Raw genomic sequence first — 16,164 nt, forward strand, 5'->3', positions numbered from 1 at the left:
GATAGATAGATAGATAGATAGATAGATAGATAGATAGATAGATAGATAGATAGATAGATAATAGATGATGGATGGGTGGATGGATGGATGGACGGACGGACAGACAGACGGACAGACAGACAGACAGATAGATGATAGATGGATAGACAGATAAATGGATAGATTGATTGATAGATGCTAGATAGATAGATGATAGGTTGATTGATAGATAGATGGATTCTATAACTTCTGTTCATCTAGAGAACCCTGACTAACTCAGATTTTGATCCACAAAAGATTCAAGAGCAATAGAATAGAAGGATGAATTTTTAAGGTTTCTGAAATAGGCTTCCCAATTTCCAACACCTACAGTTAGTTACTAACCCTTTCCTGGAATCTCACTGAGTATTGAAAGCTCATGGTGTGAACTATGTTAGAACTGTAGGAAGATGAATGCATTTGATAACCCAGATTCACAAATTATGAGAGGCAACAGATTTGATGACACTGTATATGAAATTTTTTATAACCTGTGGAAAAATAAGGACAATGATGCTCTTGGTCAGTTGCTCTTCGCATCCCCGGATAAACTGGCAAAGAATAGGAGTAAGTTCTGTGATAAAATTAACAAATTTGGCATCTCAGGATGCAGCAAAGGACAGTACCGAACTCAATGAAAAGCATTAACCCAATCCAGATGTGTATTAACAGTCTAACAGCTTCTAAGCGTGCCCCGGGAGAGAGTCTTCTCTTCAGCAGCCACCTAGCTCAAGGAGCAGACGCTCAGACTGAAACCTTCTTTATAACGTTGTCTGAATTACAGCAAGAATTGAAATCCCAGCCGTGGAGGGTGTCCGTCCATGGTTACAGTAAATGCATTAGTCAGAGAACAATTAATGGGATCCTGTGGCTTGGGCCGGGAAATGTGGGAGGATCCTATTGAAGCTGAGAACTTTGAATCCTCAAGACTCTCAAAAGCTGATCTCTCCCCTCGGCAGGTGTACCCCCACCTCAACATGCTTAAATATTAGATTGAGGAAATTAATCCTTCATTGTCTACTTAGCCAGCAGTGACTGTCTCTTGAGGAGATGCCAGGCAGAACATTACCGATGTCCCTCAGGGCCAACTAAGAGTTGCTCAGACTTGAGGCAAAGCAGAGTCCAAGAAGGGAGGTAGAAAGGGTAGTGCGTGAGCAAGTGTGCAACACTACTAAAGAGCCAAGTGAGTGTGTTAAACACTCGAGCAGAACTATAGGGAGTATATCTGCAAATGGGAATTTTTTTACTGTTTTTTATTGAGCTCTACATTTTTCTCTGCTCCCCCGTCCCTGCCTCTCCCCTCCTCTTCAACCCTCTCCCAAGGTCCCCATGCTCCCAATTTACTCAGAAAAAGATCTTGTCTTTTTCTACTACCCGCATCAATTAGATCCATGTATGTCTCTCTTAGGGTCCTCATTGTTGTCAAGGTTCTCTGGGATTGTGATTTGCAGGCTGGTTTTCTTTGCTTTATCTTTAAAAACCACTTATGAGCGAGTACTCTGAAAATTGTCTTTCTGGGTCTGGGTCACCTCACTCAAAATGATGTTTTCTAGCTCCATTTAAGGAAGTTGGAAAGAACATAGAACTGGATCAGGCTGAGTTTATTGATGGGAGCCCAATGAATGGAGATTCTGAGCTTGATAAAGAGGCATCAAAAGTCTGTTTGAATGGTTGGCTGAAGCACTTGTCAGAAGATGGCCAACTAAGAAGGAGCTGAAGATGCCCGGTAGCCCTTGGGTTAGTGTTGGTGAGGGATTTTAAGGCTCGGGGAAATGACAATGCTAGGGTGGGTACCCTGTGTAAAACCTACTGCCCCACAATGGGAAGGCCCAGAAGACAGGACAGTCACTAATCCTATAAGATGCAAAGCATTGGGAGGGGGGCACTAGCACATCCGTGAGCTCTGATGTCACCCTTTCCTTGTGTAAACCTTGGGGTGGAGACTCTGCTGCTCAGCTGGATGAGTTAAATGCAGTGGGTTTACTAGGACTGAGATAGCAGCATCCAGGTGATAATACTGACTCGCCAAAGACAAGGTAGTTATCTTAACGGGCAATGTAGACAAAGCAATGGCCATGATGGCCTGACCTGTTATTGTCTGCACAGGCAAAGTGAACTTCATGGTGGTGTGACTCATGGACCTTCAGTGCTAGCTAATCAATCAATCTTCGGATTTTCAGGCATGAAATAGATAAGATTCCAATTATATTTTTGCTTGAGCTGTATAAGCAGAAAAATTCTCAGACAAGTGCGGGGCGGGGGGAAGCATTATTGGATCATGGCAAAAGGGAATCTCAGCTGGTGATTTCCAGACTTGAGCATGTTTGCAGACAGAAAGCCGTTAATGGACAGACAACTTCCCCTGAAGAAGAACCTTGACAGAACACCTGGAAGTTTTACAGTTGGCCTAAAATTCATTTCTTCCCCAGTAGGACCTGTGGCCTTTTACAAGGGTAACTAACTGTACAACGGGGAAAGGAAACAGGGTTACCGGGGGTCTGAATTGACACTGGTACCTGGAGATCCTAAGAAACACTGTGAACCTCCAGCTAAAGTAGGGGCTTGTGGAGGTCAGGTGATCATGGAGCTTTAGCTGAAGTCTGGCTCGCAGTAAGTCAAGTGGGTCCCTAAACCTAGCCACAGCTGCTGCTGAGTGTCACATCTGCCAACAACAAAGACGAACACTGAGCCCCTGACAGGCACCTCTCCCTGGGGTGACCAGACGGTCACCCTGTGGCAGGGTGACTACATTGAATCACTTCCTCTGTGGAAAGGTCAACACTTTTTCATCTACTGGAAAGATACTTTAGGAATGAAAGTGTGCGCCACTCCCCCGGGAGAAAACACAGAATGGGTGGCAGAAGGGAGTAGTTATAAATGCCAGCTAAGGCCACATGCCAGAAGGATTAGAGTGGACACGAGTGTTTCTGTCGTATTTTGTTAGGAATGTGTTTAGACAGATATTTGGGTTCTCTTCCCTCAATTTCTTTATGGTGTAACATCAACTAAAAGAATATCAATGATTATCATATTTAAAATTGTGATACTAAAAGAATGTCCCTCAGGGGATAGTGCAACCTATTCTGAATTTATACTACATTTGTGATTGTACAAGAGATAGTTATAGCATGTGAGGTGTAATTATGTACTGATTAAATATATAATGCATTTGCTATTGTATGTAGAATAGTTATGTTAGATGTAATTATAACCCGATTATTTTTAATATTTGAAATTAAGCATGACTTAAGAAGATATGATTGTGTGTCAAGTTGACAAGGATTGAACAGGTGATGTCTATTACTGGTTGTCAACTTGACTACATCTAGAATTAACCAAAACTCAAATGGCACACCTGTGAGGAATTTTTTTCCCTAATTAAACCCTTTGAAGTGGGAAGACCCACTTGAACCTAGATTTTTTTTCGTACTTTTATATTTTTATTAATTATTTAACTTTTCCCGAGCCCGTTCACAGTTTCCTCTCCCTCCCTCCCCTCTTCCCAGTCCCTTCCCACAATCCTCCACCCGCTCTTCAATTCTGTCTTTTCAGAAAAGGACCTCCCATGTATATCAGCATGCCCTGGCAGATCAAATTTGCAGGAAGACAAGGTACCCCCTCTCTCATTAAGACTGGGCAAAGCAGCCAAGTAGGAGGAAAGGGTCTCAAAAGGGTCAGTGACCGTCCCTGCCACCCTGCTAGGGTCTCATAAGAAGACCAAACTACACAACTGTGACACTGAGCAGAGGGCCTCAGTCAGTCCCATGCAAGCTCTCTGTTTGGTGGTCCAGTCTCCAGAAGCTCCTATGAGCCCGAGTTAGGTGATTCTACGGTTTTTTTCTGGTGTCCTTGGCTCCTCTGGCTCCCATAATCCTGCCTACACCTTTTTCACAGCCTTCCCTGAGGTCCACCTAAGATTTGAGTGTGGGTCTCTGCATCTGTTTTCATCAGTTTCTGGGTGAAGCCTCTGATGACTATTGGGCTAGGCAATGAACTAGGAGTATAGAAGAGTATCTTTAGGAATCATTCCATTGACTTTTTGTTTCTGCCAGTCATGTTTGTTTTTAGCCTAGGTATCGATTCTGTCCAGTCTCTGGGTCCTGGCTCCAGGCAGTGTCAGGACTGGGCTCCCTGTCATGATCCTGGTCTCAGGCTGGACCTGTCATTGCTTGGCTATTTTCATAATTTCTGCACCACCTTCACTCCCCCCCCCCCTTATCTTGTAGGCAAGGTAAAGTGTAGGTCAAAGGTTCTGTGGCTAGGTTGGGGCCAGGTTCTTATGATCCAAACTTCAGTGAGCTGGAAAGTATAGAAGAATACCGTTTGCATGGAAGATCTATTCATAATAGTCAGAGTCTTTCTGTTCCTAGTGGTTCATTTCTGAACCACTACCAAGGTCGTATGCAGCTGCCAAGTACTAGTTCCCAGTCAGGTAAAGGGGTTCGAGGATGGATTCACACAGTGAACCACTGTATGAGCTGAATTGCATCTCCCGACACTTCAGCATGTGACTTTACTTGGAAACAGGACGACCAACTAGCATGAGGTCACACTGGAGTAGCGCATGCCCCTGATACCACGCGGTTTCTTGGAAGGCTAAAGTCATGTGCCACAAGACAAGGAACTAGCGAGGAAAAGCCAGAAACAGCTTCTCTGCAAGTGCTGGAGCCGGTCCTGAAAACACCTTGATAGAATTTCTGGTTTCCAGACCAATGGGCAATAAGTGCCTGCCATAAGCCAGTGTTCGGAGGTCGGACTTGATAGCCCCTTCAAAGTCCCTTTGACTCCGTTTTACTTAGCTTACTTGCCTGGTCTTTATTAGAATTTCAATAAATGTCTATAGAGCTAATTAATTAAATAATTACTGTCAGCTCTTCTTTCTCTCACTGACCTCTTAACCGGATCGCCCCGAAGAGTTGTGCTGGCTATTCTTGCTTCTGCTTCCTACGGGGTTTCCCTGGAAAATTCTGTCTGTCTCTCACATATTATGGGATGTCATTAACAGATCATCACAGTGGTTTGTAATAAGGCACTTCTCCATCCCCAGAGTCCTTCCATTTGAAGGAAGATACTACATTCGACTGAACTGGTCCCCAGACTCACTCTGCCCAGTGAAAGTGGAATGGCTGCCCTAGCAGTCCTACGTACAACAACAATTTGGCTTATTGAGTTCAGCTCCTCCTTTGTCCTCTTCCAAAGGAATCCAGCCTTTCGATATTGTAAAATGATGTTGTTTTATATATATATAAATGCGTTGAGCCCCATCTGTTGGTGCCCCGGATAAATCAGCCTGCTGGCAGTGGGCTGGATACACCTGCGAGTCTACATATTCTATTTCGCTCTTCTGGAAATCGGTTCTGTCCCTTACAGGAAGGCCTCCCCTGGTTCAGTGCAGCCGATAGATGAATTAGCCTGCTTCTGGGTCCGCCAGAAGCTTCCGACTCTCCCTGGGAAATGTGTTTCTATGTCAGCCTTTATGAATAACAAACGTGAGGGTGTTAAGATTCTCCGCTCATCTCCTTCAGTTTTTTCCCCATTTATTTTGTTCAGGAGGAGGAGGCTGGTGCCACCTGTTGTCTCCCTCTCAACCCAGCTCCCAAAAGGCCTGAACAAAGGGATTTTTCCCCTCCTCCTTTAAACCTCGTCAAATATTTTGCACATTATAGGAATTTAATTCGTGTTTGCTAATGTGGTGATTGCTTAAAGATAAAGAAATGTAACTAAGCAAGTGAGTCCAACTGGGGAAGCTTTTGCTGCATCATCCCCGGCTCAACAACAAATAACACAATAGATAAAGACCGCGGTTTGGTTGGCAAAACATTACTTTTGGGAAATAATGGTGTTATTATAACCCCAAGTTTATTTGGTCATGGCAAACCTTTAAAAAATATTTTACATTTATTTAGTGTGAAGGTTTTTTGCGTTTGTTTGTGGGAATAGGATTTGAGACAAAGATTTTCTGTATAGCTTTGACTGTCCTGATACTCACTCTGTAGATCAAGGCATCCTCCAACTCAGAGATCCCCCCTGCCTCTACCTCCTGACTGCTGAGATCATAGGCACGCACCACCACACCTGACGTTTCTTTCTTCCCTCTGAGCATGCGTCTGTATATCTACATGCCGTGGTGCGCATGCTGAGTTCAAAGAAGAACGTTCAGGAGCTGGTTCTTTCCTTCCACCTTACGGCAACCTGGGGTTAAACTTGGATTCTCCCTCTCGGTGGCCAATTCCTGATCACCGAGCTCTCGCACCAGCTCGAACGTGACCGTGAATGGATTCTTCTTCCACATATTGTTTGCTGCCATAATTATGCAGTTCCTAAATGAACTGGCTTCTTTACCATCCTTCTCCCATGGACACCACATTAACTGGGAGCTATCACAGAGGATCGCTATGTTGTTGGCGCCTCTCGGTGCTGGGTCCGTTCTCCACTGTGCTCTTCAGACACTCGGACCACCCTTCCGTCTGTCCTCTTCCCATGCTGCCTTAAGGTCTGCTGAGTCCCCACTGTGCCCAGGCTGCGGTCCTCAGATCCTCCTGCCTTCCTTTCTGTGGCTGGTGCATGTGGCTATAGCTCAGGTCCCTGCAGAAAACATTCTTGCTTCCACTTCCCGTTGAAGTCTCCCTTGGCAAATGCGTTCGCTCGTTTAAATCATCACGCCCTCCAGCCATCTGCTGCCACCTTTCAAGTTGACCCTCTCCACCCAGGAACTTCCTGACTCGATGTCTCTATCCTCGGTTTGGCAGGAACCTCTGAACTAGTATGGTAATCTGTGCCGTGGTCTCACCACCCATGGGGTCCTCCGGTCCTCCTACAGTCTCTGTCTCAGTGAAGCTCCGGTACCCACAAAGCTGATTATGACTTCCCTCTTCTTATTTGTCTTAATTATATAAAATTCTAAGTCAACCCACTTCTTTCCAGGCCTTTGCCTTGGCATGATTGCCTTTGGTCTGGGACATGAAAACAAGTTGCCTCTAATCTGTAGACCTGCTTCCTGCTGTCTGCGAACGCCTAGAAATAGTTTTGAAGAAAATGAACATCTAATATTTTGTCACACAGTGAGGACGATTTACTGCCTCATCTGTCAGGAGACAGTCTGAAGCATGAAGCCTGAGGGCTTGTGAAGAAGTCTGCCCAATCCAGCCCTGACGCATCTCTCTCTTCCTGAATTCTGAGAGATACCTCAGTCATAGCATGTTGGAAGAGAATCGGTCCCTGACTCTTAGCATGAGACTAGTGAATGCATGCATAGGCCAAACCTCTCACCAACGGGCGGGGGTGGGGGGAACTATGGATGGCAAGTTTGGGTTCCAACAAAGCAGGATTCGCTCCTCCCTTCTTCTCCCTTCCTCGTTGCCTGGCAGCAATGGAGTACTCAGAACATCATACTGGACCAGAGAAGAAGTTCAGATCCTGGTGTGCATTGTAACTGTTCCGTACAGCACAATGTCCCGGATGCTCCGCCGTCACACCATGGCACGATCCATGTCTTGATGTGGCCACGCGGTAACCAGCTGCCGCCAACAGCACCGAAAGACAAGGGCGGCGGCTCTCACAGTGTTGCGTTTGCGTTTGCGCTTGCGCACGCTACAGAGTTTTAGCCTGGAAGAATCATTTACTGACTATACAACTAAAGACTAGTCTGTTTTCCTTTTTCCCCTTTTCAAGCCAAACCAGTGGGCATTATGTGTTCTTAGGTCTCCTAATTTTGAAAAAATAATACAGTAAACCCTAGATTAATAAAGATAAGAAAAAAATTGACCGAACAATTTATATTGACACAAAGCTTCCATTCTATATTACTAATTTACCAAATGATCTTTATTAATTTGTAAATTCCTAAAAATAATATACCCACTGAATGTAAAACCATATAAAGAAAAATTTTGCCATCACCAGTCCATTCTCAGTGTTGACAGTAAGTTTAACATTTTCCCCAGCTATTTCTAATTTTTGTGGACCTATGTGTAATATATACTAGTAATTTATATCCCCTGAAAATTAGTCTTCAAATCATAATTATAAAGACCTTTCCAGATCAATAGATCTGTAGCTGTAATTTCGTTGTTTTTAAATTACGTCTTTTTCCACGATCATATAAACACAGTATACTGACGATATTCTGAATAAAAGCCATTATACGAGTTCCAGGACTTTATTACTGGAAGCAACACTACAATAAATGTGCAACAATACTTACGCAATGATATCTTTATTTCTAGAACAGATAGTCTCCAAGTCCGAAAGCTGTATCAAAGCCCATGTGCATCTGTGGGCCTAATTTTTTGGCTTGACTGTTTGCTTGTCTGTTGCTTATTTTCAAACAGCTTCACAGGTTCCAACTCCCAAGATGGGATTCTGTTCCTCGTATCTCCCCTCCTTGCATCTTTACCTGTGAGCCTCAGGAGGACCCTTCTTCCAGCTTACCGTCCAGTTGTCCCTTTGCAGGAATCTCTGTAGAATTCTCTTTATCATTTTATTCCAGGGTTTCTCCCTTGCTCTGCACAGGACTCGCCCTGCTGTGCTCCAACAGAGGCCTGTGTTCTGTTGTTAACGGGAGATAAGCTGCAGTGGGGAAGCAGAGGCATCAACATCTCAAAGATTAACATTAGAAAACAGCACAAAAGTGACCCCATGAAGTCTCTCTCTTGGCCAGAATGTTTGCTCCCTAATCTCGTCCCAAGAAAACAGACCCTGAATTGTCTTATTCACCTACCCACTGATGAACCTCTGGAAGGAGACCTTCGTAATATTCATTTCCATTTTTACTCCCAAACCCTAGACTTTATAATGAAGAAGTCCATGCTTCAGCAGATTCTCAATGTACTTTTCTTCCCCTGTAAGAACATTACCTTTAGTAAGCATTCCAAGTTTCCCTAAATGTGAATTCCAATTTGCATTTAATTGTATTACCCTAGATTTAGTATTTCTTGCTTTATGTATGTTTTTTTTTTCTTTTCTCGCTGTATTTTGAGATCTACATTCTGATCAGATACCAGGATACAGGTAGAGTAATTCTTCAGGGAAGCTTGCTGGCTTAAGTAAGACTGCATTAGCACAGATAGGTGGACTCTTGGCATGGTGAAGTTCTTAGGTTTCTGTCTTTATTGACTCCCTCAGGTTAGTAAAGAGATTTTCAGGCATCTTTGAGCTCAGTGTTGAACAAAAGGAATACTCTCGTTCCAGTTTACATATTTCCTAGCATGCAATCGTGTTTCTTGGATGTTTTGTAATACGAATTCTAATTGGCATTAATAATATAAACCTAGAGACAGATATTAGGGTTCAACCTGAAGGTCAGAAAAGCGAAACAACCAGCCACTGACTCTTACCTCTACCTCAGTCTGAAATGATGATCCTGCTTCCAGGAATCTTTAAAATGAGGCTGCATCTGAGAGCCATCGCCTCCCATCTTATATTCCTCTTCAGGGATGGGATTAAAGGTGTGCACCACTACTGTCCAGTTTCTCTGGCAAGCTACTGTGGCAACTGGGATTGAAGGTGTGTGTCAGATGTTTTGACTGAGGAAACCATTATGGAACTAGCAAGAAACCTGGCACTAGAAAAATTGCCAGCAGTCCACAAGGATGAGCACAGCTAAGACCCTAAGCAAGAGAGCAGAGAGTGACCAAACTGGCCTTGCCCTGTAGTTAGACTGATGAATACCTTAAATAAAACCTTCATCAATCAACTGATGGAAACAGAGGCAGAGACCTGCAGCAGAGCACTGGGCTGAGCTCCCAAAGTCTAGTTGAAGATTGGGAGGAATGAGAATATGAGCAAAGAGGTCAAGACCATGATGGGTTCACCCACTGAAACAGTCTACCTGAGCTAATGGGAGCTCACAACTTTAGCTGGTTAGGGAAGGAACCAGCATAGGACCAAACTAGACCCTCTAAATGTGGGTGACAGTTACATGGCTGGGGCAGACTGTGGGATCACTGGCAATGGCACCAGGCAGGACTTATCCCTATTGCATGTACTGGCTTTTGGGGAACCTATTCTCTTTGGATGGATACCTTGCTCAGCCTAGATATAGTAGGGAGGCCTTGATCCTGCCCTAAAGCAATGTGCTTTACCCTCTCTGAAAAGTGGATGGGGGTTGGGGGCTAGGGAGATAGAATTGGAGGAGGGGAGGGAGAGGGAACTGGGATTGATATGTAAAATAAAAAAAAAAGATAGTTGTTTTCTTTTTTAAAAAAAGGCCTGTGTCACCACTGCCTGGTCGACCAGTGTGGCTGTTTTACTCTCCGATCTTCAAGCAAGCTTTATTTACTAGACTAAAAATGAAATATCACTGCAGTGTATAATATGCTAATACACTTTTTAACGTTGTAGTAAAGAATTTTTACTTAGATGTGTGTGGGGATCTGGGTTTCACCAATCTCACTTTAGGTTCAGTGCAAACTAATACTTACTTGACTAGGTAAATTTTCCTCTATTGTTTATTGGTAACCTATTTCTTACCCATCTGCCCTTCCCCTCGGTGTGTGTGTGTGTGTGTGTGTGTGTGTGTGTGTGTATACACATGTATTTGTACCCTGCCAGAAGACTCTGTCATGGGTCCTACACCAGCCCCCTCTCCTCCCTGTTCACTTTAAACATGGTATTTCACTGGTCTTAGAACTAGCTGGGTTTTTGGCTAGGGTAATTGACCAGTAAGACTCTGTGACCTTCTTGTCTCTTCCTACTGTAGTGTTGAGATTATAGGTAGGATAACAGGTAGGGTGGCCATACCTAGCTTTCTATGTGTGCTGGAGATGCAACAGAGGAGTCAGTTTGCAATACATGTACAGTAAATCCTCTTCACCCCTGAGCCACCTCCCCAGCTCCCAGTTCTTCCTGTTAGAAAATGGTGTTTTTATTATTTGTGTGTTTGGATAGGAGTTATAACAGAGGCTAGAAGAGGGAACAAGCTGGAGTTTCATGTCATTGTACGTCACCTGATAGGGATCCCAGAAGTGGAACCTGGGTCCTCTGGAGAAGCAGTAGGAGCTCTGACCCCCAGAGCCATCTGCTGTTCACCGTTCATTTTTATTATTCTAAACTTTACAGACATTACCGTGAAGGGCCACACTGCATTTCTTCTACAGTATGCGTCTGCTTTAGCTTTGGTTCTATGAGGTTTCTATGGCAACTGTCACAAATCACTAGATGTATAGCGTCTGAATATTATAAGTGAACTATATTCTAGCTCCGAAAGTTACAAGCTGATGTGGGTCATCACACAGTAACATTGACATGCTGTCAGGGTTGGCTTCCTTTCTGGTGTCTCTCAGGAAAGAAGTAGTTCCTTGCCTGTCCTGCATATAAAAGTCACCCGTGTCCAAAGCCAAGCAGACTGTAGCATCTCCATCTTCTCTGTAGCCAAGGATTCTTCTCATCTTTTCTGTCTGACTCTTTGGCTTTTAAGGTTGTTTGCTACTGTAGTGAACTCACTTGAGCAATCAGAGATAATCTCCTATCTCAAGGTCTTATATTTTAAAATATCGACAAATATTCTTTTCCCATGCAAGGTAAATATCTAGGCATTAGGCCATGAATGTCTTTAGATTATCAATATTTTGTCTACCACACCTGTGTTAAGCCAAGATCCTATTGAGTAAACAACAGTATTTTAATTGAATGATTGACAGCAATGATGAATGAACCGTGGACTTAAGTCAGTGTGCTGATAATTTCCATAGTATTTTGCTAGTGTGTCTGTTCAGAAGTATTCCCTACTAGTTTTTGCGGTACTTCATCCCTGGCTCTGCTCATTCCAAACTTCTTCACAGTTTCTGTGGCTGGAGCCACTGACCGTGGGCTCTTCTTCTTGCAGAATCCAGTGACCATGAGGACAAAAGTGCAGGTGCCTCAGGGGAGACGCCCTCCCAGCCTTACCCTGCACCCGTATACAGTCAGCCTGAGGAGCTGAAGGACCAGGTGGATGACACGAAGTCGGTGAAGACCGAGGAGAACGAGGACTTGGACCCCTTGCCTGATAACTGGGAAATGGCCTACACGGAGAAAGGCGAAGTCTACTTCATTGAGTGAGTTTCAGGCATCTCCTCCAACGTTACCCCAAAAACCATAGCAAGAAATTAGTTGTATTACTAATGTAGATATGGACAAAGAAAACATGGGCGTATTATTATTTCTGCTAACAACTCAAAATGAGATATTGCCTCCATAGAGATAAGATAACAGCTACCCATAGCAAAGAATGAATGAAGTAACTGTCACAGTTTTAACAATGGGATATTAAAGAGACAAATCTCCACGTGTTGTTATTTTCAGATTAAGAGGACTCTCAATTCCTCATGTTGTGGTGACCCCCCAACCAAAAAATTATCTTTCTTGCTACTTCATAACTATAATATTTGAAACTGTTATGAAGCATAACGTAAGTATTTTTGAAGATAATTTTACCAATGGATCCACGATCCAAGATTGAGAACTGTAGCTATAATGGATCCTTAAAAAAAAAAAAATGTTTGCCTGCTGCCTTCACAGACATTTCCTCAAATGAGAGCTTCCTAGCTCTTGATTGCCAGAAATATATAATATTATGTCCAGGACTTGGGTAGAATGCAGTTGTTTCAAGCAAAATATTTGCTGGTGACAAAAAGCAAAGGTTTTAACAGTTGACAGTGGACTCTGAGGTCAGGGGTCAATAAGATAGTTTGTATAACAATCAGACTTTCTTCTGCTGACCTCCATTGTTTTTGCTACTTGTTAGTTTCTTTTGAGTGGTAGTGTTGGATACTGCTCACCATTTTTTAAAATTTTATTTATTTATTATATATACACTTTCTAGGATACAGTACCAGATCTCATTACAGATGTTTGTGAGCCACCATGTGGTTGCTGGGAATTGAACTCAGGACCTCTGGAAGAGCAGCTAGTGCTCTTAACCACTGAGCCATCTCTCCAGCCCATGCTCACCATTTTTATTGCTTACCAAAGAAACAGAATATTAATCATTAGCTCATAAGTGATAGTCAATCCAAACTGTTATTCTTTCCAAACTTTTTCTAAAATATTTTTAATTGTTATAATCTTATATTATAGAAATATTTATATTTCTTTTAGCAATATATCCAGCTTTCATGTCTGTTATTGCTATTAGAACAACTTTTAAAATCATAATTAACATAATTGTCCTTATTTAGCAACATAGACCATTATAATTTTATACATGTATACAATTTATAATAATGTTATCAAGGTAATTAATGTTCCCATCATCTCATATATTATTTCTGTATGTTGAGAACCCTCTGACTCTCCCCTCCAGTTTTATGTAATGTATAATTAATAGCTGGAAACTGTAGATACCCTATCGTTCCACTCAGAGAATAATTTTTAAAAGACACTCTAAAGTTGAAAGGTCTTGATCCAAAATTAAATCACTGATATGAATAAGACAATCAAAATGTTAATTAGAAATGATAAAAGCTAAATTTTTGCAAATCTCCATCAACTCTTTCTCTACAAATTCGATAAACCTCAAAGGAAAAGAAAATAATAGAAATTGAAATTCTCAGTGTTGGCAGTAGATAAAAATACCCATGCTCTGACAACTCAAGAAAGATATTAAAATTGTCTTCCCTTTCCCAACATACGGTGACTTATAACTTAGATCTCCATAGGCAGAGCTCAGTTGTGAAATTGAAATGTTACCACATACCAATATTTAATTCTCACATAAAGCTGGAAACATCGATACATGCGGCCCAAGGAGTCCATAACCAAGTAATTACTTGGTGCTCTGCTTGACACCAACATGGATGAGAAGTGCAGGCTTTCACTAAAATGAACCACTAACCTCCATATCTTGGCAAATTTAAATTAGTTTTTTTTAAGGAATAAGATCTCTTGCATGATTTTTATTTATATAATCAATGACACCGAGCCATCTGGTATCAGTTGGTTGAAAGGAGGAAGTTATGTAGATGTTGTTAAATATAACCAACTAAAAATCCTAGAAACATAATTTTGATATTGATGAGAATAGCAAGGCTTCATTACAGACCAAGTAAGACGCTGACGTTCAGAGCAATAAGTGTTCAGAGCAACGAGACTGATAAATTATATGTATTAATTCTGTAACACAGGATAGGTAAAGATAACTGGAAATAATGAAATAAAATACACTAGCACAAGTTGATTAAGGAATCGTTTCTATATAATGTTTCTAATAAAGCAACCGTGAAAACCTCCTTGATTTGTGCTTATAACATGAACTTTGCTCTCTAATTCGCTCAGGTTTAGGGACTCTAAGTGATTTTGGATGACAACAGCCATGTCCTCCCATTTATAGTAAACAATGGGGTTCTGTCTGGGCATGGGAGGACCTCACAAAAAGATGCTACCACTCTTCCCCTCAGTTGCCAGTATTGGTATTCAAAGACTCCTAAAATTTTGTTCTTGCCGTCAATCTTATTATCAGGTCAGGAAAGAGAAACGAATTGTCCTGAACAGTAAACGGCATTTGGATTTTATGTAAACGATAAACCTAGACAAGACCTAAGAGGTGGTCTTACGTGAAGATACCATGGAAAAGACGACGTACGCAAAGAAAGACGTCACTGGGAACTTGCTTACAGTTTAGAGTCTGTGCCGAGCTTGGCGGGGAGCATGGCAGCAGGCAGGCATGGCACCACAGCAGTGTCTGGACTCTTCTAACTTGAGACAACCGTGACTCAGGAAGAGACAGAGAGGGCTAACAGAAGGGCCCTGGGGCGGTAGCTGAGACATTTTGGTCCACAAGCTAGAGGCAGAGAGGGAGATAGTCAACTAGAAAAGGCTGGGCTTTTGAACCTTTGGAGCCCATCCCAGTGACACACCTCCTCCAAGGACACACCTCCTCCAAGGACACACCTCCTCCAAGGACACACCTCCTCCAAGGACACACCTCCTCCAAGGACACACCTCCTCAACCTTCCCAGACATTTTCACTGCGTATCAAGCTTTAGAACGTGAGCCTATGGAAGCCATTCCACTCCAACCACCACAGAAGAAGACAGAGTGGGATGACAGGCTTGGGAAGTTACACCATGGGGATAGAACAGAGCTGTCCTGGTACAGGAATTGTCCTTACAAAGGCCTTCATCGCTGCATAAACTGGAGGTAATCTACCACAAAAAAAATCCTCAGAAATCGCTGCCTGTTTTTTCATTTTGCTATATCATTAGTCCTTTTGGAAGGCAAGCAAGGAATTGACATTTTCATTTTTTCCTGTGAGGTTTTGGGTTGTTGTTGTTTTTTTTTATCTTTTAATCTTTTCTATGATGCTAGAGGGAAGGATCAATCAGAAATATATTGGGAACAGAGATAGGTTTAGGTGGGAAACTAAGACAGATGAAGTAAACAATTCATTTCTATTGAGGCTAGAGAAGTGATGTCAAGATTAGAGGAAGTTGTTGCACAGCGAGAACCTTCTTAAGTACTGAGCCAGGATGCTTCCAAGAGGAGCCTTCGAGCACAGTTACAGTAGCAGAACGGCAAACCAGAACAGGCAGAAACACAGGGAAACGCTGATGGCTACAACAGCCTTATCAGCCTTTCCTTTCCTGGAGGGCAAGAAAACCTCCAATCTTTTAGTAATTCTCAGAAGCACCAATTTCCCACTCCAATCTAAAATGAATAGTTTCTTAAAATGCAAATGGGAACGTCATCTAAATAAGGAAGCCAAATATTTATTCCAGTGTTTTAAAAGAGGAAAAAGTAGGGGAAGATAAAGAAGAGGTGAGATGGGTGGGGGAGGAGCTTCCCTTGGTCCTGCTGGCCAGAGCTGGCCACACCTCCCTGCTCTTCACCTTCAGCAGGGACAGACAGCTCCCAGCAGGGACCTCTCCCCGTCAAAGGGCTGAATTTTGTCTTCTGTGAAAACAAAGATATTTATAAAAGAGAAAATAAGTGAGATTTTTTACTTGAAATTGGTATATTTACTTCTAAGCAGAACTCAACTCTGAAACATTGACGAGTATATATAATTAAGTATGGACACAAGTACTGTAGTTTTAATTAAGGTGGCAAGTAATTCTCTTTGTCTTCTATGCGATAATGTTTTAAAATATTAATTTATTTCATTTGTTATCACAGAATGGGTCTTAAGGGTCAGTTTATTTTTAACAATTGTGAGTGTGTGTGCGCGCA

The 16,164-nt window shown here is 42.4% G+C and overlaps 1 protein-coding gene across 4 annotated transcripts in view; it reads left to right on the forward strand.

Annotated features, from left to right (window-relative positions):
- Positions 1 to 16,164, forward strand: part of Magi2 (membrane associated guanylate kinase, WW and PDZ domain containing 2) — a 1,267,351-nt gene that overhangs the window by 828,009 nt on the left and 423,178 nt on the right. For all 4 annotated transcript variants that reach the window (XM_026784667.1, XM_026784668.1, XM_026784669.1 and 1 more), the window contains exon 5: positions 11,843 to 12,053. In XM_026784667.1, the coding sequence (XP_026640468.1) occupies positions 11,843 to 12,053 (211 nt within the window). The remainder of the gene's footprint in view (positions 1 to 11,842; positions 12,054 to 16,164) is intronic.

This window comes from Microtus ochrogaster, chromosome 26, assembly GCF_000317375.1.
Source record: "Microtus ochrogaster isolate Prairie Vole_2 chromosome 26, MicOch1.0, whole genome shotgun sequence".
Lineage (NCBI taxonomy): Eukaryota > Metazoa > Chordata > Mammalia > Rodentia > Cricetidae > Microtus > Microtus ochrogaster.